Genomic DNA, 27,735 nt, shown 5'->3' with positions numbered 1-27,735 from the left:
ACTACAATTTTCTGTTGAGTAATAACATATTGTTTATTGCATTAAAAATTCCCTTATACTCAAGGTATTAAAGAGATGAAGCATTTTGGTCTTATCCTCATTACTTTAGTTGTGTGACATCAGGACTTATTTTTTGAGCATGACTCAAATCTGTGTTCAAATGCTGCTTTGACTATGGAATTACAAATTCCCTTGTGTCTTCTATTGTGCTTATCACCTTAATATCTCAGTACTCAACAAATGCCACCCTTAATTGACAGAACTCCCCTAAGACAAGGAAATAATCATCTTCCCACTCTACCTGAAGTGTGAAAGATAAAACTGTGGAGACTGAATCTGGTCCAGGTAGGATCTGATTTTTTTTTTTTTTTTTCAGAGTATTGAGTTTGGTCTCCTGGTTTATATTAAGTGCACAGGTGCAAATAAACTGAATAGGTCTAAGCCTATGCTACTTTTGCAAATCAAGCACTCTGATTTTGGGAGAGGCTCCTCTAAAATAAAATGCATGTAGTTAGTGTCCACATTGAAACAGCATTTTTAAGTAATTTATGTAGGATCATGAATTAATTAATAGTTCAGGACAGTGCTAACTTATTCTAGACCACAGTATTGTGAATCATTTTTGTTTACTGAGTAGTTTTAAACTGCTCCCTTTTTGTGAGATCCTCTTTTCCATCATTTTATCCTGCCAGTCTGTGTGACCTCCCTCACCTGTGATAGTGTAGTCATTTCCATATCAATCTGGTGAGGTGGAACACAGAATTAATCCTGTTGGGAAAAAAAAAAAAAAGTGTTTTCAGGATGCTGTCTTTCTCTGGCTTATGTTTCTTTGTTTCTTTAATGTGTGGTGTTTTGGGGTTTTTTTGTTGTTGGGTTTTTTTTTTTTTTTGCTTCCGCCTCCAAAGACAGTCTACTTTCATACCCCCATGCCTTGCTTCCTCTCCTCTTCCACGTTATAAACAAAAGCACTTGCAACGTGCAGTAGAGAACAATACAGAACTGGCAAGGGGAGTGGATTAAATGACCTAATGTCTAATATCTGTTCACCTGCCAGCTATTTCTGTTTGAGTTCAGATGTCAGTAACTATTTAACCTCTTAAAATCTAATCTGACAATACCCAGCCCTTTCCTTCTTTACCTTTGTTTTGTTTACTGGCTTTGTTAAGTAAAATTTGATAGATATTTGTGAGGTCTGAAATAAGCTTAGCCCATTTTCTTGTTGCCAACAGTTTTGATGGTGCTGATTATCAAGTGGTCTGTGTTTTAATCAAGGTTGGTGAATACCATTATTAAAGTAGCTACGTTTCAAAAGCAAAGCCTGTCTCCCTACTGGAAGTTAAAGAAATTACATGCTAACCACCTAAAATCACACCATGTGTTTTGACTTGCTAAGGAAATGTATTTGCCAAAAACTATTTTATGCGTATTTCAGATTATCACTTATTTTTCATGATAGATAATCATTGTATAAAATGTCTTTAACTTTGGATAGAAGTTATGCATCTGTACAGAAATACACTTGTAAAATCAGACAAGAAGCATATTTGCACAGCCCAGCATATTGGAGTTAGTATCCAGGGCTAAGACTCCTGGAGAACATAGTAGCACAAGAAGGGTTGCTTGTTTTCAAGCTAAGAATGCTGGTTTGTAAATTTTTTTTTTTTGAGAGTAGATGTCTTTATGTGGGGGAGAGACAGACTATCCTACAATTGCATCTTGAAAGTTTGAGATCACTTGCATCTTGTACATCACATTGTGCTGTGTAACTGCTCAGTGGAGTGCTTCTTTTAAAGTGTTTGGATCAGCCTTCCCACGTCACTTCTGAAGTTACTTTTGAAAGTTGGCATTTCGTGTTTTAAGATCACCCACTCAACATACTTTCAGTTTTTCAACATAGTGGTCGGTCTGCACCAATATGTTACTCCAACAGTGATCAGATTAAGGGATACTAAAATCCAGGGAGAAACCATGTGAAAGGTAGTATTGGAACAGTTTATTGTAGATAAAACTTATTAATCCTCGTAAAGTATTATTTTTGTTGCCTGAAAGTGCAGAACCTCTGTATTTGCCAGATCTCTGAAGTAGGTGAGATTTTTTTTGTTTGTTTTGTTTATGCCAATATGTTTGTTTTTGTTTTATTCCCCATCCCTGGAAACGTTCAAGGCCAGGTTGGATGAGGCTCTGAGCAACCTCATCTGGCTGGAGATGTCCCTCCTCCTTGCAGGGAGGTTGGACTAGATGATCTTTGAAGGTCCCTTCCAACCCTAACCATTCTGTGATTCTATGATTCTGTTACACCCTATTGTAATTTTGGATGTTCCTGTTTTGCAGAGCTCTTTGTTTTCTGTAGTAGAAGAATGAATGCCATGGACTGGTTTCAAGATTCACTTTACAGCAGTTCCTCATTAAATCCCTATTGCTAAATTAACTGTTTGATATAACTGTCTAAACTGTGTAATATTTTTTATAATTAGCTGTATTTCTAAATGTTTACTACTCGACATTGAAGACTTATTCCTTTTTGGCTCAAAAAGTATGAATTTGTTAGCTCCCTGGTGTTTATGGGAATGCTACCAGGGGAATTCAGCAATAGTGGCTTGGTCAGACATGTGAACTTTTGCACCTGCCTGTACCCCCAGGTTTGTCAGGGTGCTGTTAGCTGACCTTGTGTGTATTCTTCAGCTTTTATTTGCAGAGTATTACGCTTCAAACTATTTGCTAAATAAAACTGGGAGGAGGAGCAACTTTCTGATCATCTTTCTGTCGCTGGTCTTCATTCTCCTGGCTATTGGGAAGGGTCGAATGAGGTCACAAAAGCAAAATTATTAGCGAACTCTCTTGCCTGTCTTCCTGTAAATTTCCCCTGGGGCAATTGAAATTAGCACAGTCTGTGACATTTTATTTCAGTACTGCTGAGCAGTTCTGAGTATCAGAAGTGAAATGGACTCACTGTACTATTGTCTGTTTGCTACTGTTGGTTATCAGAGCTGTGGGCAGCAGCAAAATAAAGGCATGGCTTAGTCTGAAGAAGTGAGTGTATGGCTTTGTAAGCAGTTTAACTGATCTAAGCTTGTCCTGCTGCCTGAAAACAAGAGTTCTTGCTTTTCCCTTCCGTCCTTGCTAGATCTTGCATTTTGACTGCTTCTGTTGTGCTGGCACTAGCGCTGTTAATGCTGCGCAGTCAACTGAACTGGGGAGCTGATTTGATTTGAAATGAAACAAGTCAAACTAATACAAGCGTGCTGACACACATGCACACAAAAGGCTTTCCACTGGATTACCTCTGGCTGGCCTTGGGGGCTACCAGCCAGACCTTTTATTGACTCAAGGGAGGGAGTGTGACTGTGTGGGAGGGGGCACTACCACCTACTCAGATGGCAACTTTAGCTGGGATTGATTTAGGTGCTGACTCCAAAACTGTCAGTGAAGCAGCAGCGTATCAGTATCTTTCCCTGCTCATGTCTTTGAAGAACACCAGCAAACTGCTCAAGAGGCAAGGTACAAAGAAGTCCCGCAAGAAGGCCAGGATCCTGGTGAACAGGTCTTGGGGTCAAACTCTCACTCAAAGTGAGAAGAAAGCTTCTTAGGGATAGAGTGGGGTGGAAACACCCTTTAAATCTTCCAAGAACAAATGAGTTTTCAAGAATTAACTTTATTTTAATTTTGTGTATGCTTTTGACACAACTAAGATAAATTGTATCTTCAAATACAGTTAATTAGACACAAATTTGACGCATTAATTTGGCAAGTTGGGAACTTCAATACGTGTAAAATTGTCCTTGCCTTAAATATTTTAAAACTGATTTGAAAGCTAAAATCGTTCCAAATTGTTTTCGCTGTATACTTTTTTTTGTGCTTCCTACTCACAGGCAGAATAGGTGTTGTACTGAATCATTTTGTAAGGAGTAGGAGAGCATCAGTAGAATTATTGTTTTAGTTTTGTGAGCCTTTCTATTGTTTTAGCACTGCTGGAAAGTGTGAAAAACTTCTCAAGTATGCCATGATACTGGTAGTTTTGTCATGGTGCAACTCATACAACTTAGTTTTCTATGGATTTATGCTGTGTAGTTAATCAGTTATAAGCTGTGACTTAAAGCTTTGCTGTGGTATTTATTTCTTTGTAAATGAAAAATTTGAATTAGATGTTAATTTGTCTTCCTGTCTTTTCTCAAATTACAATGTTCAGAATGCTTCCATCCTCTATGCTAGTATGCTTTTTTTAGGAAAACTTCCCAGAATTTAAGGTTTTCTACTGTTCTGTAGTAGTTGATTGTAAAGGGCCAATGAGTAAAATTGTTGGGCTAGAGGACATGAGGAAACCTCAAATAGATACAAAGCTCTTTTACTGAAGAAAAACAATCTCAAAATAGGAAAACTAACAGCCTTTGAAAAGAAATACTGTTGTAGTTTTCAACTCTTACATTTCTAGTAGTTATTACAAAATTGTACTCGTTTAAAATAAAAATTCATACTTTATTTCAGTCTTATTAAACTGAATGTAAACTTATGTTACCGAGACTACAAGGTAACTAAGGAGGGATGCAAAACTAGTTGCCCAATAGGTTGACTTCGGTGGCAAATACAGTCTAGGAAGTTCCTACTTCCTTGCTGCAGCCGTCTTGGAGAGCCAAGGTGTAGAGGAGGAGAGGGGGGGTCAATGGGAGAGGTGTGAAGCCGTAGTGCAGAGCACAGAACTGCATCAGACCAGATCAGGGGCTCTGATCCCCAGTAAAGGGTGGGTAGCAGTGGTAGGAAGGGAGGACAAATTCCTTAACTCCTTCAAGGCTGAAGCCAAAACATCATATTTTGTTATACTCCAAATGTGTAAATGATTTGGAGTACTTCTGTGTGTAGGTTTGTTCAAATCCTACTTAGAAAAAAACTAAGTGTAGTGCAGTAAAAAAAAGACTCATAATTTGTGCATCTTAACGTGTTTGGAAATTCGGGTAAAGCTAATGTGAGGGGAAATGAGTGTGGGTGTTGAGAGAGGGAAACTGCAATATTTTTAAAATACTTCCCCCCTGATTTGTAGGGCTGTTTACCCTTCTGTTTTACTGAGGAGTATGACTGCAGCTGTTTTGTACACCTCTCTGTGCACTCTCTTTATCCAGTTTCCCAGTGTGACAGAAAACTTCATAAACATCTGTAAAGAAGTTGTGCCTCATTATCTTTTTCCTAGTTACCATATAATTCAATAAGATTAAATATGTATTTATGACTCTTTCATCACTTCTGTGCAATTTGATTTTTGGTTGACTGGAAAATCCCATTAAAACATGCTCTGAAATACTGTCATACGTGCCTTGCTTCAGGGGAGAACTGGCAGGGTGGAAACTTGTATTAAAACATGCTGACCGAGCGTAAATATTTGGAAGAGAAGGCTTTGTTTGCACGTTTCTCTATCTTAGTTTAGTATTTCACAAATAAATTACTTTTTGTTGTTTTCTGGCTAATTTTTCTAAATTAAATGCAGTGTAAGATATTGGTCTACCAAACAAGTGCTAAATGCAGTTTCTGTATAGAACAGAGTATTTGCCTCACCTTTGCCTCATCACAGAAAAGCAAAATAATATTAAGTAGTAGGCTTATGTTTGTTACAAAATCATTGCATGCAAAAGAAAGGTGTCAATGTGAAAGTAACCAAGTTTCTTTTGGCCACAAAAACACACATTCTGAGATGCAGAATCTTTCTGTTTTGTTTTGTTTTTTGTTTGGTGGTTTGGTTTTTTTTTTTTTGGGGGGGGGGTGGGGGGAGGGTTTTGGGGGGGTTGGGTCTTTTTTGGGTGGGGGTTGGGGGTTGTGTTGGTGGTGGTTTTTTTTTTTTTTTTTTTTTTTTTTTTTTTGCGGCGGGGGAGGGGGGGTGTCGTAGTTCAGCCCTGATCAGGACCAGACTACGCAGTCTTTCTCACTCTGCCCACCTTCTGAGAGAAATAGGGGGAGATAATATAAGGAAAAACGGCTCGAGGTTTGAGATAAGGACAGGGAGAAATCCTTAAAGTTACCATCACGGGCAAAACAGACTCGACGTGGGGAAAACTATTCACTTATTACTACAAACAGCAGGATAATGAGACAGAGAACAAGATAACCTCCCTCCACCCCTCCCTCTTCCCAAGCTTAACATTATCTCTACTACCTTCCCCTCCTGAGCAGCACAGGGGGGAAGAGGGAATGGGGGTTGCGGTCAGTTCATCATACGTTGTTTCACGCCGCTGCTTCATGGTCGGGGAAAGAACTCCTCACATTCCTCCCCTGCTCCTTTTGTGGGTTCCCACTCATACGCCACAGTCCTTCGTGAAACTGCTCCGGCGTGGGTCATCTCTTCCACGGGTGCAGTCCCTCTAGAACAGCTGTTCCAGCGGGCCCTCCACGGGCCACAGCCACCTTCAGCCATCCACCTCCCCTGGTACGGGGTCCTTCACGGGCTCCAAGTGGATCTCTGCCCCTCCGTGGACCTCCATGGGCTGCAGGGGGACAACCTGCTCCACCATGGTCGTCACCACAGGCTGCAGGGGAATCTTGGCCAGGAGCTGCATCACTCCTCCCCCTCCTTCTTCACTGACCTTGGCATCTGCAGCCGTTCCTCACAACAGGCTGGCAGATGCCTCTCAGGATCTTTTTACATCTTGTTCACTTCTCATCTCCTCTCCACTTCTTGCAGCTGGGCCGGACCGATTCGGGCCCAGTCAGCCGCCTGGCAAGAGGCCAGAGGGTGAGGCCTGCAAGGTGTTTTTTTGTTTTGTTTTGTTTTTTTAAACCTGCTTGAAAAATACTGGTAGTTAGAGGGAAACTGGTTTTAAAAAGTAGCTTCTACTTTTTATCCTTCACAGTATTGTAACAATCTCAAGGAAAATGAGGATAATCTTTTTCAAATGTACAGAACTGTCAGGCCTCTTTCGTTCTGTGAAAAGAGGAGACTTGAATGTTGGATAGGGATTGATACAGTTGGAGGCTGAATTTTGTACTGCCAGTTTGTGTTATTGAAAATTCATAAAGGTATTATTTGTGACATTTGGATCATGGTTTTCCTTTTTAAGATGTGTTGGGGAAGAAAGTATCTATAAGAGTTTCAAAGTAGGAAAAATGGTACACTTTCAGCTTTATTCATGTGACCTTTTCTGAGTGGACAAGCACTGAACCTGCAATGAAATTATATTATTGTGAATGGACTGTGCCCAGGTACTGTTGCTTGGCCCTTCTCTGTCATGCCTGGAGAGGTATAATCTCAGGTAAAGGTAGTACTCTTTTTATTCTTATGTTTTTCTTATTTCCTTTTTTTTTTCCTCCCCTACCTGACCCATAAACACTCTTAGAAGGCATGTAATGTAATGTAATTTTTAAACCATGCACAATCCAGTTTCCAACTGGAGTCGAGAACTTCTGAGTAATGTTCCTCAGTTTGTTGTCTGTAAAGCATCAGGAGATGGTCTGCACTGCAAAATGAAAGTTTACAAAACACGTGCAAACATATTTATATGAAAACGGGGACAAAATAGGAGAGGAAAATAAAATGAGTGCGCATTCAAAGCTGCTTCTAATTTAGGGAGTCTGTGGGTGAAAGCATTCTATAAATAAAACAGTCTGCAGCAGTTCTCATAAAGTTAATGTCGTTTTTTTCTTGAAAAGAGCTAGCAAGTCCATTGATTTCTTTTTAAATTTATACTAAAAATAAATACATGATGGCTATTCAATAAGCAGCTGTCACTTTACTAGTATAACATAGGAATTTATCAATACATTGTTTAAAACTTGAGCCACCTTTAAATGCGAGGCAGAAGGATCATAATGTAGTTTCCCTGGCTGATTGTGTATTGCCTTTTTGTGTTACTTTATTATTTTAAAAGCTGGTAGCATTTTGGAGAAGTAGTTATTGAAAATATTGATAATGATTATCATGAACTGGATGTTAATTTTGTAGTCTGTAATTGAAATTTCCACTCTTTGGGTGAGGGGGAGGAGAATGTGCTTTTTTGTTGGTGAAGGTTTTTGGGGGAGGTGAGGGCTGGCTCAGTTATATAGCTTTTCTGGGAACTAGAATATGTGTCTTTTTCTGGTGTTTCTGAGTAAACACTGGTATTCTAGTCTCTTGGATTGAACCCTATGATATTCTGTGTATTAGCAGTATTTAATTTCCACATTTGAAGATGAGACAAGCATATAGACTGCTTCAGAAATCTCTTTCACTGTGATGAGGTTTTTTTGTTTCTTTTTTTTTGTTTTTTTTTGTTTGTTTGTTTCTTGAGGGTTTTTTTTGGTTGGTTAGTTTGGGGGTTTTTTGCTTCAGGGAGAGAGAGAGCCTCATGCTCATGTGAACTTTTTTGTCAAAGTAGTTTTGTAGCTCTGCAGGAAGTTTTGCCAGACATTAACTGTCACCCCGTTACAACCTTTTGTTCTTTCCTGAGGAATTGTTTATTCTTTCCTCACAGCTTCTTACTACTTTGAGTGTAGTCATACGGTACGCATTGGGTGTGTCTGCAGTAGCATTTTGGTTCAGATTAGGAGTATGCTTTTGAAGCAAAATTTGCAGTTGTCACCACTTACTGTGCTTTGGGTTGCATTGCAGAATCATTTCAAGGCACTCAGACTGAATTACTTCTGGATGAAAGTAAACCAGAAGATACACTCCAAGAGCGCACCTGTTGCAGTCCCAGCTGTGGGATCAAATTAGAGCTACCCCAAAGTAAAATTCTCACTGTGTGTGTTGTGTTAATGTTGGGACCTCAGCACCAACTGTTTTGTTCTTCAGATTTACTCCTATTGCTCTGCATTCCTGGCTAATAACGATAAACGTAATGCACTTAGAGATTATTATTCACGACCACTGTACTTTCTTCAGATAAAGAGTCCACCTATTCAAGCATAAGTTAGAATAGATAATATCAAAGTAGCTGACAACTTGAGTTTGATTTGGAAGCTGACACTTAAACAGTAATTAGGTCATTGAGCACCAGAGCTATAATGAAGCTGTTTTCCTGTCTCTGTTAGCTTTTTGCCCTTTCCTGTTTTATTAATCTGAGTTCTCCTCCATTCTCTGACATACTTGTTCTTGTGACCCAGTCACTAACCCAAATCACCACAGTATTCTGACACTTCTTATGTGCTGGCTGTGCTCTTTACCTATTCTCATCTCTTCAACATTTTTTTTTACTTACCTGCTTGCAAAGGTCTGTGCAGGCTGTGGCTGGCCCTGAGCATGGTGTATGCTTTCTGACTATGTACTTTCTGCTGGCAAAAATGTGTGATGATTTATAGCCGCCAAAGGCACTGTGCATCCTGAGATATTGCTGCAATTGGTAAACTCCATCTTTACTTCAGTGAGAATGTTAGTGAGTTTTCTTTGTTTTTCCTGGTAATTGATTTTCATTGAGAACTTACAGTAGCACAGAAGAAGAGATCTCGGTGTCAGATTTAGTTAAAAGCTTTGGGAGGGGAAGCAGAAAGTAGAATGGATCAGTAACACAGTATCATTAGTTTTGTCTCCAAACAAAATCAGGATTAAAACACAGCCTCCTGTGAAAGCTTTAATTGTTCACCATTCCCACTTGAAAAAGGAGAGGAATTAGTTATTGATATGTCAACACATAAACGAATTATTAAGTTAAATACTCCAAACTTGAATTCCCAAAGCTAGTGGTATTGTTTAACCTAAAGCAATGTCTTTTAAGAATAGCTTAAAGAAGACTGAGGTATCTGAAATGTCACTGTGTAGGCTGCTCAGAAAAGCATGGTCTCTTGGGGAGTTGTACAATTCTGGTTTCAATACGGATAGTTAAGTAAGTGTTCAATTATGCCTCCCAGGAACTGCCCCACATGGTCCCCAAGCACTTTAAAACAATGAAACACATCAAAATTCTCCCTCACAAAGAGAGTGTTGTTACTTCTCCTCCCAAATGTCCTACATACCAAAATGTGTATATTATGAGATTTGTTCTTGTCTGGTTTTCATGGGAGCGGGAAGGAAGAGAGAGCTTGTAGCAGCTCCCCCTTTGAACTGGAGGAGCCTGGAAGTAACCAGAGAATAGCCAGCCAGAATATTATTGCAGCTTTAAAAAAACAAAAACAACACTGACTAATGAAGGGGTAATGAAGTTGAGGCAGAAGCTTAGACTTCAGTCTCAGCCAGCTGAAGTCCTGTCCAGCCGCAGTCAGGAGGAACCACCTTCTCTCTGCTAACAGGGTGGTGTTCTAGAGTTGAACTCAGCGTGCTAGTTCTGTGAGTAATGATACGTTTTATTGGTTTTAAGACGTAATGGCAATCCACTAAATACAGGTTTCTCTCATCTGTGGTTTCAGGTCTGTGTGTAATCAAAATTAATGATAATGTTTAATAATGCTGTGATCAGATAGCAGCTACAAAGCAGAGGTTTTTTTTTTTTTCAGTTCTCTATTTCAGTCTTACCCTTATCCTGTGTAGTCTCAAGTGAGACCAATCTTTTGTATTCTTGTCTGATAGAGTAGTTTCCAAAGTGTTCCATCCCTCTTTATGTGCACCTAAACTCCCTGGAAAACTTTGCTGTTGCAAGTGAACCAAACTTAATACATACAAACTTCTCCCATATCCTTAAACTTACGAGCTTGCTGTTCAGAGAAAAATCAATATATTTTCCCAGCTTTGAATCAATGTACATTCTTTTGTGCACTTTTCCTGGGAAAAAAAAAATATTTTGAAACAGATTATAATAAGTAAAATTGTAGTTTTCTGTTACATTTTTTTTCCAAGGATGTGACACATAACACGTGGTGGGACTGGGGGACATAACACATTTTGAATAAATGGCAGTCAGATAATTAGCATCTGTTTTCTTGTGTATTTATTTAATGTTTTCATTTTTCTTCTAAACAAACCTCCCACAGGAGTGTTTCAGTTCTTGCATTGCACCTGGTTTGGGGCTGGGGACTAGAAAAGGAGTGTTTATTTTTAGTCTGAACTTCTGCTGATGTTTTAGTTAGTAGTGTCCCTTGAATGTACATGCTTTTATAAAAAGCTACAGAAGAACCTAAATATTTATAACTTTAAAAAGTTGTATAGCTCTATGTGGCATCTGGTTGTAAATTGCACCCCAGTGGTCTCATTAATTGTACAGATTATGAAACTAAAATTAACAGCTGTATGTCCTGTTAGAGTTGTATTGCAGAATGAAAAAAGCCACTTCCCTGTCCCCTACCTGCATACTGTAATGCACATCCCTCCCCAGTTATGAGAGGAGTGTGATGGACTCGTAGTGTTTTAAGTCGCTATTAATGCAGCAAATGAAACTGAATGAGGAAAAATACTACTGCTCCTTTACGTTATCGTTATTTTCCCTTCTCTTTGAAATCCCTTCCCTTAAGGACTTGCTTTGTTATTCTTGTTCTATCTCCCTAGAATACATGACAGTCAGTGAGTGAGAATAGCAAAGGCAATTTGGACTTGCCCTTCATCAGATCCTCTGTCCTTTGATATGTGCTGCGCACAAGTTTCCATTAAACTTGTGGTCAGGAAATGTACCCAGAAGAGGTGTACCTGCCAACCAAATATGGTTAACAAATGCAACAAAGTCTTGCAGAAATATGGCTTGCCATTGAACTCAGGACTTGACACTCAGCTTGGCGATAGTGCTATCCATGCCGCATACTGGTTGTGACTTTTTCCACAAGCAAACCTAAGACGATGTATAACCTCTTGAAGGATGTGGAGGGGAAAATGTATATGAGATGATTGGGAGAGGAATTCTTGAAACAATAAACATAGGTATTATTAGTAAGATACTATCTATGGGGGTGGTTTTGTGCCTGTATTTTTGTATGTATATATGAAGAACATTGCTCTGACACCACAGTAGCATCCTAGCATTCAGTAAGGTTCAGGAAACTAAATAGAGTTGGGTAGGGGAATAAATGAGTCAGTAGCAAGTCAAGATGTTCCTATAGTGTTGCCAGCCCTCTTCAGTTTTATAAGCTGGTTTATGAAGGTAAAAAAAAGATTTATATACTTGTCCGTGTTAGATCCCTTCTTCCAAACAACCTTTGAACTATTTAGTCAACTTGAACCAAGACTGTCAGAGAGTAGAGAACCAAAATATAATAAAGCTCCTTCACTGCAGAGGAAGGGGCAGTTAAGTAGAGAGTGAAGACCCAAGCAGTTCCTCTGCAGTGGGGGAGTCTGTTCTGTGAGTGTAATGTCCATGTACTAGCAGGGCAACCATTGCCTGTGTCCTTAATCAGCCTCCTGCCTGGTATGTGTTTGGGTGTCATAGCAGAAGGCTAGTTATGTTTTGTGGGAGCTTGGAGATGAAGAAGCGTGGGGAGATATGGAGAGGGAAGGCAGGGGAGCATAAAGAAGGCACACATTTGTAGGATAATGGACATAATTAGTTCCAGGGAGCTCTAAATACCTGTGATTCCTCTAGGAATCTAATGCAGATTGTCAAATGGAAGTTACTGCACTGCCACTGGAAAGCTGTTTGATATTACCTAGGGGACACACTGGTTCCTTTTGTAATGAAGGAAGGGTGAAGAGGAAACTAATTGGTATTTTGCTGACAATTCAGCAAATCTTTATTTTGTCACTAGCTCAAAATATACTTGCCTCAGTTTCCACTGAAGAAAATATGATGTTTTTCCTTTTGTCTTTTTTTTTTCCTTCTCCTCCTCCACATATTTTCCCCAGTTTCCCAGTCTGTGTACGTCAGTCGTCTGATGTTCATTCCCAAAGATCATGATGTAGCAAGCACCTAGTGCCAGGTGCCAAGGCAGCATTGCACACCTAGGCAGTGTCACACTCTGCTTCTGAAGGAAAAGGTCCTGTAGCAGAGGAGAGGCAGTCAGCTGCCTTGTTTCCACCACAGTTTCCGGTAGGCAGAGCCATCTAGTTGTGACTCGATGGGCATGGATGTGGATCTGTGTGGTTTGCTTTTTTTTTTAATGTTCCTGAAATCTGTACCCAAGTTATTTGTTGTGTGAAATATTAAAGGTTAACTGAAATTTAATGCACAAAAATGTCCCAATTAGAGAGGGGAAGCCTGACAAGGTGCGTTTCATGCACTGTATTACTGCAGAGCAAGTGAGCACACATGGGTCTTGCTCTTTTATTGCTCTGAATCTTATTTGAGGGGCTGTTGCAAGAGCAGCCACCTCAAACTGATGGGTAATCAATGGCAAAAGAAACTCATTATGTAACAGATGAGGAGAATAGTTCCACCAGTAGCCAATATTTTTGGCGACCTGTTTATTAAAAGCTTGGCAATTTCTTCAGCACAGATATTTGGGTTGTAACAATGTGATTACCCAGAAAATGACACTAATTTTCTTCAAGAAGCAAGTGGCAAAGGCAGTTTTGTCTTTGCACAGCATAGACTGCTAAGAAAAAGTCAGGCTATTAAGTGGTTATATATTTTCTGAAGAATTTTTTTTTAAGCCTTCTGTTTCTGTTACCCTCCAATACTTAGTAATGAAAAGCTAAACACTATGGTGGTGAGATTTTAGAGTGCTTTAATGACTGCTGTTTATTCACATTTGTTTGCCTTCACAGAGATTTGATGAACTTGGTTTAAAATCAGTTTACTCCTCCCTCCCATGTTTTGTAGTACCAGTCCTACAATTTTGTTAGCAGACTAGGATGTCTTTATAAACCTTCACACTTCGGCAGCAGTCCTTACAAGTACTGCAGTCTGCTCTTACATTACGAATTACAGTGTTGGACTGGCCGTGCTGGAAGTGTTAACTTTTCCTCTTTATTTATTACAGCAGCAATGGCCAGCCTTTGGGCATAGTTGCCACTTTTTTACAGAGAAGTTTACTGATGAGTTTTTGGTTTTATGGAGAGTAAGGACATTAGCATGGTATGATGTGTTGATGTGTAACCTGCCATCTGAAGTAGAACTAATGCTGATCTTAGGAGCAGGTAATTTATTAGTAAAAAAAAAACCCAACTTTTAACATTATAGTGTTCTACCAACTTGGCTAGACAGCTGCACCTTTCTCTTATTAGCTTTTCCCATACTAACAAAGACTCCAAGAAGCTGAAAACAGTCCCTCAAACTACTCTTACTGTCTTCAGATGCAGTTCTTGTTGGCTCTCTGCCTGGTGGGTGCAAGAGCTTCAGGCACTTTCTTGACTGAGAGTATCTCTTGTCTGTTCTCTTTCCAAGATGAGGTCTAAAGTACATGTAAGTTCTTGTAGGGCAAGTTGGGATCCTCTCATGTATTGCAAGTTCCTTTGCCAAATCACAGGTCTTGTTCTGCCCTTGAGCTTTATGCAGGCATCCTGCTTTAATCAGTAGCAGACACTGAATAAATTTGCATGTGTTCATTCTGATTTCAAAAAATCTGATCCATAGACTAAAGATAATGAGTTGACTTCATGGTCTCTGCAGAGTGAATTTAAGTCTTAGATAAGGTATAAGTAATTACAGTGGAGAACGTAATACCTTTCCAGTTCAATTAGGTAAGACAGAGGTTGCAGATTCATTTAAAATAAAACACACCTATTTCATATTAGCATTTTTGCATATTCTAAATATGGAAAGCTTTGGAAAAGGTTAAAGCATTCACCATTTCAGAAGAGTTATCTTTTCTTGGATAGTATTCCTACACGACTGAAATTAGGGTGCATGCATTAGTGGTACTACTCAAAAGAAGGACTGATCTTAATCACGGGGTTTCCAACACTGATATATTTGTAGCAATATTTGAGAATCAAGATAAACTTTTTCAAGTTCGTCACAATTCACAAACTTAACAGAATGTTTCCTCTTTCTTTATAGACTTGGTATTTGCAAGTTCCCTGCCTTGACAGTGATCATCATGGATAGTGGTAAGTTTGTTGACTTAGTGATGAATGTGCCTTCTTTATTAATCCCTATGAAGTGGGCATTAACACACCCCAAAACTTTCCTCTGCTCAAAATTCCAGTCAGCACAAAAAAAAAAGTCCTCTGTTATTGAACTGGTTTAGATGTTACATATGATGAGAGAGATCTTTGCTCACACTAAACTGGACAGGTATCATGCTACTGTTCTGTCAGGGATATTATATGCAGATCATAATAATAATCACAGACTCATTTGTGGACCTTTGAAAGCTGGCTGCAGAATGGAAATCACAGAGCTGAAATTCCAGCCTTAAGTACTTGAGTTTTAACTGTTCTTAAGCTTGTCCCGGTAACTCCAAAATGAAGTAACTTTTTAAGCTTTATAAGTAAATGCTCAAATAATTTTTCTCCCTCTGCCCTGTGAAAACCAAATAGTTTTATTAAGATCACCTACATAAAGATTCAAATTTAGCAGTAGCTGCAGCTTTGAATTTAAATTTAAATGTTTATTTCTAGTATTTACTGGTGGTTTTAATCTGCTTGTGTGTTGGTAAGGAGTCAGAAAAAGGAAGCCTCAATAATGGTCTCAATAGAGCTGGTTTTGGTGTCCAGGGTGCCCCGGACTTTGCTTTGGCAACACTTCTGTATCTCAGAATACTTTTCCCATGCTGCTGCTCCCTGTTTCTTCTGTCATTAAAGACCTGAAGCCTATTTTCTTTGCCTGTGACAGCTGGGGCGTATTTGTCCTCTCTTGTCCTTGCCTGTCTCTTTCTGATTCTGATTGAATTTCAGTTTGCTAGAGTATCTATTCCCTATTATGATAGTTTTTCCTGAGAATGTGTAATAGATTGATCTTGACTGTATTACTCTCTTCAATAATAGTCAAATTAAGACTTTGGAATGGGTTTCTTTGTAGCTTTCTGATGCATAAAAACTTGCTGAAAGCCAAGTATTACAGTTACACACAGAGCACAAGCATGTTTGAAGAAATAAACGTGTATTCCTATGTATTAGATTTGGTAATTTTATATCTTCATCTATATTCTACAGAAATTGGAGGAGAAGATACTTTAGATTATTTGTTTCTGTGTCTATCATACATAATGCTAAAAACAAACATAATTTTAATTTTTTCTTTATCGTGTATTTGCTAGTAAATCTCCTTTACAAAGTGAAAAATTATTTTTTTATCTTGCTTCATTACTTTATTCTTGCCACATGCAATTCTTCCCTGATCATCTTCAGTTCCATCGTGACAGCTGCAGTGAATTCAGCCTTGCTGTAGCTTGGCTAGGTGAGCATCCAACCCAAAGAGGATTTTACACACTCCTGTGCAATTATAACTGAATGTCTACAGGATGATGGTCCTGGAATACTAAGAAGTCAAAGTAGTTTCTGCAACGTGGTTCCATGATCTGTTTTTATAGGATTCATCAGGCAATGACTGATTCTTATTAAATCACTATATTTCGATCAGTATCTCCATCAAGACTGCTTTGATTAGTGTATGTTTCTGTTTCCTTGCTACATTTATATTGACTTCTCAATAGGATTTAAAGTCACTAGGAGTGTGCAGAGCTTTAAAAATGTCAAATCAAAACACACAAATTAATACACTTAACTTTCTCCAGCCTTGCAGGATCAACAGCCATTGCTGCTCTGGACTAATCATAGATCACTATTTATCAGCTGCATTCAGAACTGATATGGGGTGTGGTTAATTTTCTTCAGTGGGCTTTTTTTTTCTCTGTGATGTATGCATTTTCTATGGAGCATTATGAGAGAAGAGAGATACTTTCTGAATATGAATTGCTAAATAAAAACATTGAGTTTTTTAGGGAGTTATATAGGGATATATTGACCATTCTTGAATATTGAATTGTTTTAATGCTTTGCTGTTCCTCATCAATGCATTTTGAAGCAGAAATGAATGCTTAGCTCTTTTTGGAAAACTGAACTATTACCTAGGAACTCATTCCAATGTGTAGCAAACATAATATTTCATAACATACCAGCTTTTAAACCTTTATTCTCAGTTTGCTTCTTTAGTAAATTGGAAAATGCATGCAGGAATGAAGATTAGTATATTATTTCTGAGAACCAGAAGCTTTAAATCAAGGTATTTTCAACTACCTGCATTTTCCTCTTTATTTCTTTTCCCTCTGCATCCAGTATGAAGCTGTTGTAGTTTCTCTCATTACTTTTTTCAGGGATGGATTCCAGCTGTGAAATTAAATTCCCTAGGTTTTATCTGCTGAAGGAAGAGAAACTTGATTTATAGTGTATTATCTACTCTTCCATGACTCCGCATACGGGCACTCTTAAGAGAGTCTGGGCTGTAGCTTCTTCTGTTTCAGGAATGCCCACAGGAGGAGTTGGTGATAAGTAGGTAGAGCATGGGCAGTCCATCCCCATACATGGCTGTACGCTGGCTTCCTGATGTGGACAAGTTCTTCATCTCATCTCATTTAGGTGATCACTGAGGCGTGTTGAAAGAAACAAAATTCTTCAAGCCTAGAGGGAAGTCAGGAGAATTGTGTGGGAAATGGAAAGAAGACTTTTTTTCTTTCCTCTCCTTTTTGAAGAGATGCTTCAATATTAATTTCTCTGTTACTCAGTCAGTGAACTTACACAATAGGAGATGCCCATGTGCTCACCTGCAGTGCTGTAGAAAACCAAAATTGTGATAGGTGCAGTTGTAGAGTTGTATGCACTGAACCTCTGGCAATGTCATGGATAGTATAATTTGTGTGGTACATGTACATACTCCATGTATTCAACTGGAAGTGTAAAAGTGACTGGTGTTTTGGAGTTTGATCTTCAAATCTTCATTTAATCCTTTGCAAAAGGAAGATGACTGTCTAACATTTTATAACAAAGTATACCAGAGACTAGACAAAATTAAATTAAAGTAGATCAGTCTAATTATGGTAGTAGCCTCATTGCAGAAAAATGACGCCACATCTATCTTAAGAGAAAGCAAGGTGCTTCGTAGACTTACTGCTGTCCTTTTTAAAATTCAGTCAAATGATTAAAGGAAAAGAAAAACAAACCAACCCAGAAAACTTGTCCAAATGAAATTATAGAGAAGTCATTACTTAAACCAGTCAGTCTCTGTCCTTCAGCTATCAGTGAGAGTTTGTCTTCATAGCACATCGACAGTCCCAGACTAGCTGTAAATAAACCAGTGCAGAAATGATTGCACAGATCAGGAAAGTGGTAGGAGTGTATTAGCAGTGCATTGAATAATTAACCCCTTTTGCTGGCTGTGAGAGCCCAAGAACAGTGTTGCACTGACATGATGTTCTTGCTTCCTGACCTGAAATACCTGGAGGATTTCTGTATCATTCACTGCAGATGTACCTACCAGGTAATTCAGTCTGCTGGGTTTTGGAGTGTTCTGGTTGCTGCATATTACTGTAAAAATCATTGTGTCAGGGAGTTTCAGGGAAAGCTGGAACATCAGAAGAAAAGAGGTTACTTCCAGCTTTCCTCCTTGAACAGAAAACTAAGGAAAGCAAATAAAGAATCCCTGTGTCAGAACTTTGGTTGCATTTGGGGGTTGTTTTATTTGATTCATGAAATAAGGGGAAGTTTTGTATATGATTTGAGAAAGTAGAAAGAGGCTACTTCCTACCACACTCCCAAAAGGATCACTATTTCTTGGCTGAGATTTCTGGAGCAAAGGGAGCAAGTCTGCTTCAAAGTTACTTAAGAAAACCTATAGACTTAAGCGTTGATAAGTGCACCTTTTTTGGTGCATATGACTCTGGGTAATATTCATAAATATTTATATAAAAACTTCAGAGCATTCCGGCTGTAATGCCCTCAGGCAGTTGCAAATATTTTTTGGATGGTCATAAGCAGGATTTGTTTGTTCTTGTCATCGTAGTTTAAGAAGTGGCATGAGCTGAGCATGTGCCTGTCTCTTCTGAGCACTCTTCTTAGGCACCAGCTTCAATCTTGTTTAAGTATACATGACTATGATGCCAAATTGAGGCTCATCACATTTATGAGGTTATAGCAATAATTACTGAAATTGTAGGCCCAACTACTTAAAATAGTGAACAAAACTAGGAAAGGCCATTTATCTTATTTAATAAAGGGGAAGACTTTGAATAAGCTCTTTATTTCTCAAAAGCACATTTCCTTTGAGCAATGTTAGCATGAGATTTTAGATATGTCTCTCCTCTTATTCAGTGTTCTTAACAGAGGACAAGGCCAATTCTGTGTTAAAAAGATACCCGAGAGCCAACACATTTCCGGAAGAATTAAAACAAGGTGACATAGAACGTGAATGCAGAGAAGAAATCTGTAGCTATGAAGAAGCAAGAGAAGCATTTGAAAATGAGGAAAAAACGGTATGTTTTGGTGTGTATTTAAAGATGGGTGGGGTGTACTGATACTGAATTTTTGGGTGTACTGAATGCTTGTGTGTTTTCCAAGATTATATTAGATTTGTTTTTCTTTTTGGCCTGTTCCTTTGAGCAAACAAGGTGTGCAATGGAGATAGACTGCACAGCAATAACTTTTGAATCCTTCATCCCAATTAAACTGAATTTGAAGGGGGTGGAAATCTCAAAGATAATTATGCTCATAAGTGTTGTGAAAATCAGCAGCTGGGAAGAAAAAGAACATGAATTAATACCACAACTTGAGAAAAGATGTCATCTGTTTGGCAGTACTATTTACCCAAATAGCCTGGATACTGGTTCTCTGATCATCATATGCTTAATTCTGACCTGGATGTCATAAATGCAGTTGTCTTGCTTGGAAGAAATTATGGGAATGGGACTGTTACAGGGAATATATAGAAGCGGAGGGTGCAAGTCTTCACTTATCTCACTCCTTCTGGAATAACTTGTTTATTGACTATGTTCACATTAAATGAGTGAGCAACTCAAAAAGCCTTCCATTTAAAATACAGCTTCAAATTTCAGGTGCTAGTGTAGCTGGCGAAAGTGTTCTGTGCCCATACTATTAAGTCTAAAATTAAGGAAAGACTACTGGCCTTCTTCAAGCTAAAATCTGCAAGCCCCCAGAGGGTATTGTTAAGCAGCAGTCATCTAAAACATGGCAAGAACAATAATTTCAGTGCTGCCATGTGTTATGCAAGGGCAGTGATACATTAACTTGACAGGAATTAAGCAGATACTGCCCACACAGAATTGTTGCATAAGTCTGTTGGCTTCTCTAATTAAAAAAAGCTTGTGGGCTAATGGCTCTGCAAGCAATAGCTGCACATCATACCCAACATTGCTTCTCAACAAATAAAAACAGCATGCAGACATGGATGAATTCAGGGCGAATTTGAGGATAAAGTGAAAAACAGGTACTAGAAAATGTGAGTCAGAAAACTTATCTTCAAGAAAAGCTTCTATCCCTTGTGTGGTTTTGCACAGGGAAATTGTACTTGCAAGGCCAATGGGTTAGTGGTCGAAGTGGCACAGGGAGCATTGCAGATTTCTTTGAGAATTTACCCAAGTGATGCATTCCACTCTTCAGTGGCTGAGCTCTGCATCAAAAATAGTGGTGGTATTGTAAAAGTATACTGAACTTTTTAAGTTCTTCTCATCTTTTTGTTGGAGGTCATACCTGGGGAGATGGATAAGGCTGGAATGGAAACTTTCTGATTTATTAAAATGAAGTAGTAGGATGTGTGATGTCTCTTCAAAGCTTCTTATTTCTGAAGCTTTAAAATGCATGCACACACATGTTTTTCACCTCCCAAACTTGGCTTGGTGTGGCCATTCCTAATGATAGCTCATTGTGTAATTAAGAATAATGTTTACAGTGACACTATTTGAGTAAAATTCTAACACAATATCACTTCTCCTTAAGTAGTGCAGAAAGATCAAGTCCCTAGAGAAAGCATAGCCTAAGCATGTTGCTTCTCACTTGAGCTTCTTTTCCCCCATTTAGGAACGTTTTGTGTTTTGGTAGATAGCATTTCCCTCGCAAAGGAAAATAGTAAAATAGAAGTTGCATTTCTGCTCTTGCCACAACCTTTGTGTCACAGTGGAGAAGGTGCTTCCAGTAAATATCTGGGTGTGATGGAAGCATTTCTGCTACTGTATCCTTTTTGCCTAGCTGCTTTATTCTGTTGTTGGCAGGTTGCTAATGGGTCAGACCATGCTAATGAGCAGTCATGCCTGACCAGCCTCCTTTACTTAGGCTTTATTTAGTCCATTGTCCTCCAGCGGTATTCATCCCTACAGCTATTTGGTAATACTTCTGTGTCGCAGGGGAAGGAAATGGATGCAGTAGACTAGGATCATGATATAGTATGTTCAGATTTACAAAGATGCAATGATTTCGTGGTATAGTTAGACTGGAATTCAAATAGGGTCTGTAGCTTACTTATCTCATGGTAACGTTGTGTTGTGTCTCTTCTATTTTTTATCTTGTCCACTTGGTTCATTGTTTTTCTGCAGTCTTTTGGGGAGGTGTGCAATATCCACATTTGTAATATTAAAATAATATCAAGCAGTTCCCTCCAGTTATTTTTGATGCATGAGTTTTTCTTGGAAGTTAGTGTTTTGTATGTTAAGTGTACATGCATAGCTGTTATGGAAATACAGAATGCCTTTAATATTGTGTGGGCTTGAGGATTTTGATAAGTTCAGAAATATTACCTAAAATGATGAAGTTAATTATGAAAATAATACTGTTACGTTAGTAAGCCTAGAGCCAACAGGGAGGAATTTGCAGGACTTTGTGGATAAAATAGGATATGAAATTCAGTGCTGACAAATGTAATGCATGTGGGGCAAAAGGGAACACTCATAATATGTGATTGACTCTGAACTGAACTTGGGAACAAGATCTGAGTTTGAATCTGTGAAGACTTGAATTTAATACTCAGCAGTCAAACGAAACCAAAACAAAATAAAAACCTGAGTGCTACAAAACCAAAGAAAAGAATAGAGATAAAAATGGAGAACATAATTATGTCATTGGGCACTTGCATCTTGAATGTATCATGTACAGCTTTGGCTAGTGGAAGTTCTTGAAGTACAAGTATGTGAAAGCTGGGAGAGTATCACTGCGTGCTTATATTTGAACTTTCTTTCAGCAATCTCTAATGGTTATTGTCAGAGAGAAGGTAAAGGATTAGGGTGAATCCTAGGTCTGATCTACTAAAGCTGGTTATTTGTAGTACATGTAGCCTGCAGGCAGCACGGTACGTGGTCACTGGTCAGTTGTCAAAGGTTGTGGGAAACTCAGAAGATTTTTTTCAAAGGTTATTGTGTAAAGTTTCTGGGTGTGATTGAAGCACTGATATTAATTTTATTTCCATTAACTCTTTTTTTTTTAATTTATACTGCATGAAGCTTTTAAAAGCTAAGTCACAGGTCTTTATTTGTGTTTGAAATTTCACACAAATTTAAAGTGTTACAGAAATTACAAGGTTCTCTATATAGTGCTATTCTAGCAAAAACAAACAAACCACTAAAAAGCTTAGCAAGCAATTCAAAACCTGTCAGCACCAGATCTAAAATGATGTGATCAAGTCTTCTAGCACCAGTCTGTGTCTAATTATGGATGCTGGATAAATACCCAGAAGAGAAGAGATGAACCTTTTCCTGCCACTTGAAATTGAGGGCAGACCAAAAGAGGACAGTGTAGCAGGTACGCTTACTTCCCATTATTGCGTTGTTCATATCCTCCACCTACAGAATACCAAGCAGTCTTCTGACTGGCATATTATTAGTCTGCTGTTAAAACAAGTCAGACAATTGACCAAGAATCATTTGAGGCTGACAATGCTGCCAAATGTAGTAAAGCCCTCAGCTGAAATTCTCAGCAGGATGCAAGTCTCTTACCTTTCATCCCTTATTTGATTCAGCGTTCAGACTGATGCTGACTGTTCTGAGAAGTATTAGAAATAAGAGAAGCAAAATTCTGGCAAATTGGCTGTAACTGTCTTTGTGTGGGATGCCCTTGAGAATTCCTTTTGATTATTTCAAACTGGATTTGCCAAAGCAGTAAGGAACATTCAGAAAAGTAGTTTTTGGCTGGAATGCATGTTAGATATTTTCTAAGTTTTTTCCATTGCAGTTACCCAATCCTGTGGCCTGCTTAACTTATTTTTTCACCCTTTTAAGGCATACACACCTGATATTTCCATCTGTACAGTGCTCAAGGGTAAATGGTTACTGGAGTGTCCTTTTCATAAATCATGAGTTAATAACTTTGTCAAGTAGAAAGTCCTTTTTATTGTTGGTTTAAGAGACCAGCAACTATGGAAGGGATGTTTGTGCTGTGAGTTTTCTAACTTTTAAATTACTCTTTTAACTTCTTGTATGAGTTCTATAGCTACTTCATAGGTTTTAAGTATATCCCCCTCTTTTTTTTTTTTTTTTTTTTTTTATATAGCAGTTAGCAATATTCCTCACACTGTGCAAATTCATCCAAGTTCTCCGTGGTTTTGTTGGGTATGATTTGACTTTGACCCGGTGGCTTGTCCTCCTCCTGTGCCTTCACTTTACAGTGCAGCATAGTTGTGGGATGACAGAGTAGAGGGGGAGCTGCTTGGCAGCTGGACAACTCAAATCTGAAGTATTAGTTTCCTGCGTTTCCTGTCAATTCTGTCAGTCTTTGTGCTTCTCTCTGAGATTTGTCTTGCAAAAATGCAAGCTGGAAACCTCAGGTTTAGTACACTAGCAAGTTTTTGGTTGGTGTTTTTTTGTTTGGTTTGGGATTTTTTTTTCTGCAAAGAGGAAAAATTAAAGAAAGCTTTCTAAAAATGACTAAACAAGTATTTCTTTCTTAGTATTTTTCACCTATGTGCAGCACTTTTTTCCTCTGTCTCTGTAAGATAGCCTTAGATGTGAAGTACTGTAATTTTTGCCAGGGGGGTGTGTGTCTTAACTGTCTTGAAATTTCCTTTGCATTGCATGCAAATGAAAGTGGACACTAAACTACTTTCACCTTAAGGCAGTTTAAACTCTTACCTTAAGCTTTTTATGCACCTGTCTGGTCACACCATCAACTTGAACATCCCCCGCAGCCACACACCGTATTCTGAACTAATTGCCTGCCATTCTGGGAAAAAAAAAAAAAGTTTTTCTGCTGCTTTGCCACGTTTCAGAGTGACAAGGAGAGGTGCTGGCATTCCAGCTTTCTCAAGAAGGTACTGAGACGTTTTCTCCAGCAGATAGAGCTGAGTTAGAAGTAACATGGAAATACTACTAAAATATCAGTCACAACTAACTGCCTTTACATCGGAGAAGGTGCATTTCCTCTGCAGTCTGCAACACGAAATATATTGCTAAGGGAAAAGTGTGACTTCTTTTTCATCAAAACTACCTTTCTTCCCCACAGAGTCTCTAAAATGACAATCCTTGCACAGTATATTTGATGACTTTCAGTAAATCTTTTTAATTTTGACCTTGAAAACACACATTGTACCATTTTACTCCTTTACTGCTATTGAGACAGTGGAACAGTGCAGTGGGAAGCTTGGTTCCAGTGCAGATAATAGCAGTTAATGCTTATTAATATTTTTCCTCTTTTTTAGTTGAGAATATATTTGTTATTTATTCCACTAAAGAATCTAGTTTAGTTGTATTCAAACCAAATGGAAAGGAAATGGGTAACAGATCTCCCTAATTGGTAATCTGATGGGAAGAGGTGAGGTGCTTGCTTTTGTCAGTTTTTGTCATGCAGAGATCCCAGAAGTCCTTAGTTGTGCAGCTGATTTCATTTATTAATGTTAGTTTTTCCCCTTCAATGTTGATCTCAGATTCACTGTGGAACTGCATCAAGGAAGACTTTTGTAGAGAAGCATTTAGAGAGATTAGTGCATCTTCCAAGACTTGCTTACTTTGTTTGAAGTCAAAGCTACTACACTTAGCTTAGACCATTTGGACCTGGATTCACAACAAAGAACAGCAGTGTGATGACCTGCTTTGGGGCCAAGCCTTGAAATTTAGGAAAAACACTTGATCCTGGATTGCTGGAGGAATTAAGTAAGACTTTTGGGGTTTTTTAACTTGTACTGAGTAAAGGGAAAAGAACAACTGAATTTATTAAAAAAACCAAACAAACAAACCCAACCAAACAAACAAACAAACAAAAAAAACAAAACCACTACATGCTAGCCAGTTGTTTCATACACATGACATTGCTCTTAACCCTAAAAGTTCTGATCCATGTGTTTTGCCCATGGTGTCCTCATCCTGGCTTTGCAAAGGGCAAGCTTAGCCTCCACATTGGAGAGGCCATGCTGCTTCTGGACTCAAGCTGCCTCTGAGATCAGTTTTTGTGGCATCTGTTTAATGCTGATCATATGGCAGCAGTTCTGAACTGAAAAAATTGATGAATCTGCTTTGTGTGTGCACCAAGTCAGTCAGTCTGCAACCTGAATACATAATTAACTAATAACTAAGCAATGACCATATCAATTTTACCTGGTGAGTATTTTATAAATACTTGCATGTGACGTGTGTTATCATTTAAGAACGATGATGGCATGAATATGAGTCTCTGCATTTTTAGAGGAAACTAAAGAAGTTAGTTTCTGGCATGGATTTTGTCATTATTTTGTTTGTTAAATTATACATGGCTATAAAACACAGTGGAAGTGTTTCTTCATAGGAGAGGTCTTAGAGGCAAGGATGACTACTTTTTTGAAGCAGAGTATGCTTTTCTTTGTACTAGCTTTTCATAGCATTCACTGCAGAGAAAATTGGCAGACAACATGATCTTTTGTACTCCTGCTTGTGCATATTAATACAGCAAAGAGTACTTTCAAGGACTGGTGTCCCCCTTCATCTTTGTTTTCTGTTGCTCATATTTTCACTTTTCACTTTCTGTTCCATTTATCTGTAGCTGTGCTGTCAAAATTTCTAGAATATAATAAGCGGTATAATAGTCTCATACTGCTGAAGCTATTTTTAGCTATAAATGGAGGATCTGAATCAATTCAAAATAAGCTGACAACAATTGCTTTATGAGCCCGAGGGTGAGGGAAGTCTAAATTATGAAATGACAGTACAACACAGTTTTGTGTTTTGCCAAAATGATGTGTCATTCTGAAACAGTATTTCCTTCTCCAATTGTATTAGTGTATTACTACAATTTTAAAACAAACAAAAAAACTAACTTTTACTTTGAGTAGTGCTGAAAATTTTTTATCCAACAGATGGCTGATGGGCATGCTGATTAGATTTCTTACCTACTCCTGTCTGTGCTGCAGGTTTGTAAATATTAAGCACAGGTACAGGGATCTTAAAAGTAGTGAGAAGTTGGTCTAAAAAAAAATCACCGTTTTCTATCACTAACCACATCAGAACAAAATTTGTAAGTTTATTGTGCATGCTTATCCATACCAGTTCTTATTTTAGTCATCAGTATTTGAAATGCCTTTTTTTCCTCATTCATTTAAAGCAACTTGATTAGTGATTTATTTTTCTTTTAATTGTCTTATAGTTTCTGACTTATCCTGTCTTGCTCTTCTAGAAGGAGTTCTGGAAGGTCTACAAAAATGGACTTCAGGGAGAAAGTAACACAGGACATACCTGGTATTCATTTTACCTTGCATTTCCATTAATCATTGGCCTTTTTGTTATCCTCATTGTCATTTTTGTCATATGGAGATGCCTGTTCAAAAAGAAAATGCGTAGACAGTCGGTGTACGTGCATAGGGGAGCCCACGAAGCAATGGGTGATGGTGCTGTGGCTGACAGCAGAGGTCCTCTTCCACCGCCTCTCAGCATTGTTCATTCCCCACAGGAGGAAATGTATGAAGTCAGTGGGCTTTCTCCAGGAGGTCTGAGCTATACGGATGCATGGTCAGATTCAATATCCACAAGGCTGTCAAACTGTAATCCTCCTCCTTCATATGAGGAAGCCACTGGTGAAATCAGTGAAATCAGTATGAGAAGTGAAAGTGAACAACATTTAGATCCACCCCCAAAATACGAAGACATTGTGAATTCCAGTTCAGCCAGTGCAATTGCACTATCTCCTGTTGTCCCCAGTACTAAGTAAAGCAAGAAAAACGCTATGGACTTTTAAAAAATTACTAATCATTTTGTAGCACTTTATCTTGGCTTACTATGCATTTCTGTAATTTAATGGACTTGTACAATGAACTTCACTTTTGTTTTACATCCACTTGTTCTTTGGGTTTGGGACTTTTCCCCCTACAGCAGGTCTTAAAAGATAAGGAATCTATATTGAGAGTGTACTGCAGGTACAAATGTGGTGCTCTGTCATACTTCTCAAAAGTACCTCAGCTTTGAGGGATATCACTTGTTTTATTCTGAACGTTGTCCACATTCCCCACAAGATTTGTGGAATCCCCCTCACCTTTCTTACTGCAGACTGTCGGAATTGCCTGAAATGGGGAATCCTTAAGCAACATTGTAGATAGTTATTTACACTAAAGGGGACTCCTTTTGCAGTACTGCCTTTTGTCTGGTTGGTTCCTTCTTCTCACCTGGATTTTTGTTACATGCTGCACTCTGTCCTGGGCCCTTGGAAGACTGAGAGCAGTATGCCTTTGAGTTCAAACCAGTATCTCCTTAGAGTATGCTGGCTTAATAGCAATAATTTTAGAGTCCTAGCAGAGGAGATGCATTCTAAAGCTTTTGTATTACAACTCAAAATTCTGTAAATGTTTAGAAGCTAACAATTTGATATAAAAATAAGTAAATTTAATAGTGTACTTTTTTTGTCTGTGTTCTGTCTTTCCTCTCTATCTTCCTATCTGTTTTTACATGTGTATTTTAGAGGTGAGAAGTGTGCATATGTTAACTTTAGAATTTGAAAGTTCATGCAATGGTAAATAATGAAATACTGAAATACTCAAGACTAGATAAAATCCTGATCATAGTCTTCCTACCACGGTCTTCACTGGGACCAGGATATTACCCATAAACCCAACGGTATTACTTTCCTTTTTAAAAGGGAAAAAAGGGGCAAGCATTCAGTGT

At 38.5% G+C, this 27,735-nt stretch overlaps 1 protein-coding gene across 1 annotated transcript; it reads left to right on the top strand.

The window, feature by feature from the left end:
• Nucleotides 1–259: 259 nt before the first annotated feature.
• Nucleotides 260–27,467, top strand: PRRG1 (proline rich and Gla domain 1). Its single transcript, XM_086766653.1, has 4 exons — nt 260–345; nt 14,745–14,794; nt 18,992–19,152; nt 26,258–27,467. The coding sequence occupies exons 2-4, from the start codon at nt 14,785–14,787 to the stop codon at nt 26,786–26,788; spliced, it is 702 nt and encodes a 233-aa protein (XP_086622779.1). The 5' UTR covers nt 260–345; nt 14,745–14,784; the 3' UTR covers nt 26,789–27,467.
• The last annotated feature ends 268 nt before the right edge of the window (nt 27,468–27,735 follow it).

Source organism: Chlamydotis macqueenii, chromosome 1 (assembly GCF_036417535.1).
Source record: "Chlamydotis macqueenii isolate bChlMac1 chromosome 1, bChlMac1.mat, whole genome shotgun sequence".
Taxonomy (NCBI): Eukaryota; Metazoa; Chordata; class Aves; order Otidiformes; family Otididae; genus Chlamydotis; species Chlamydotis macqueenii.
This window is presented reverse-complemented; position numbering and strand designations above follow the sequence as displayed.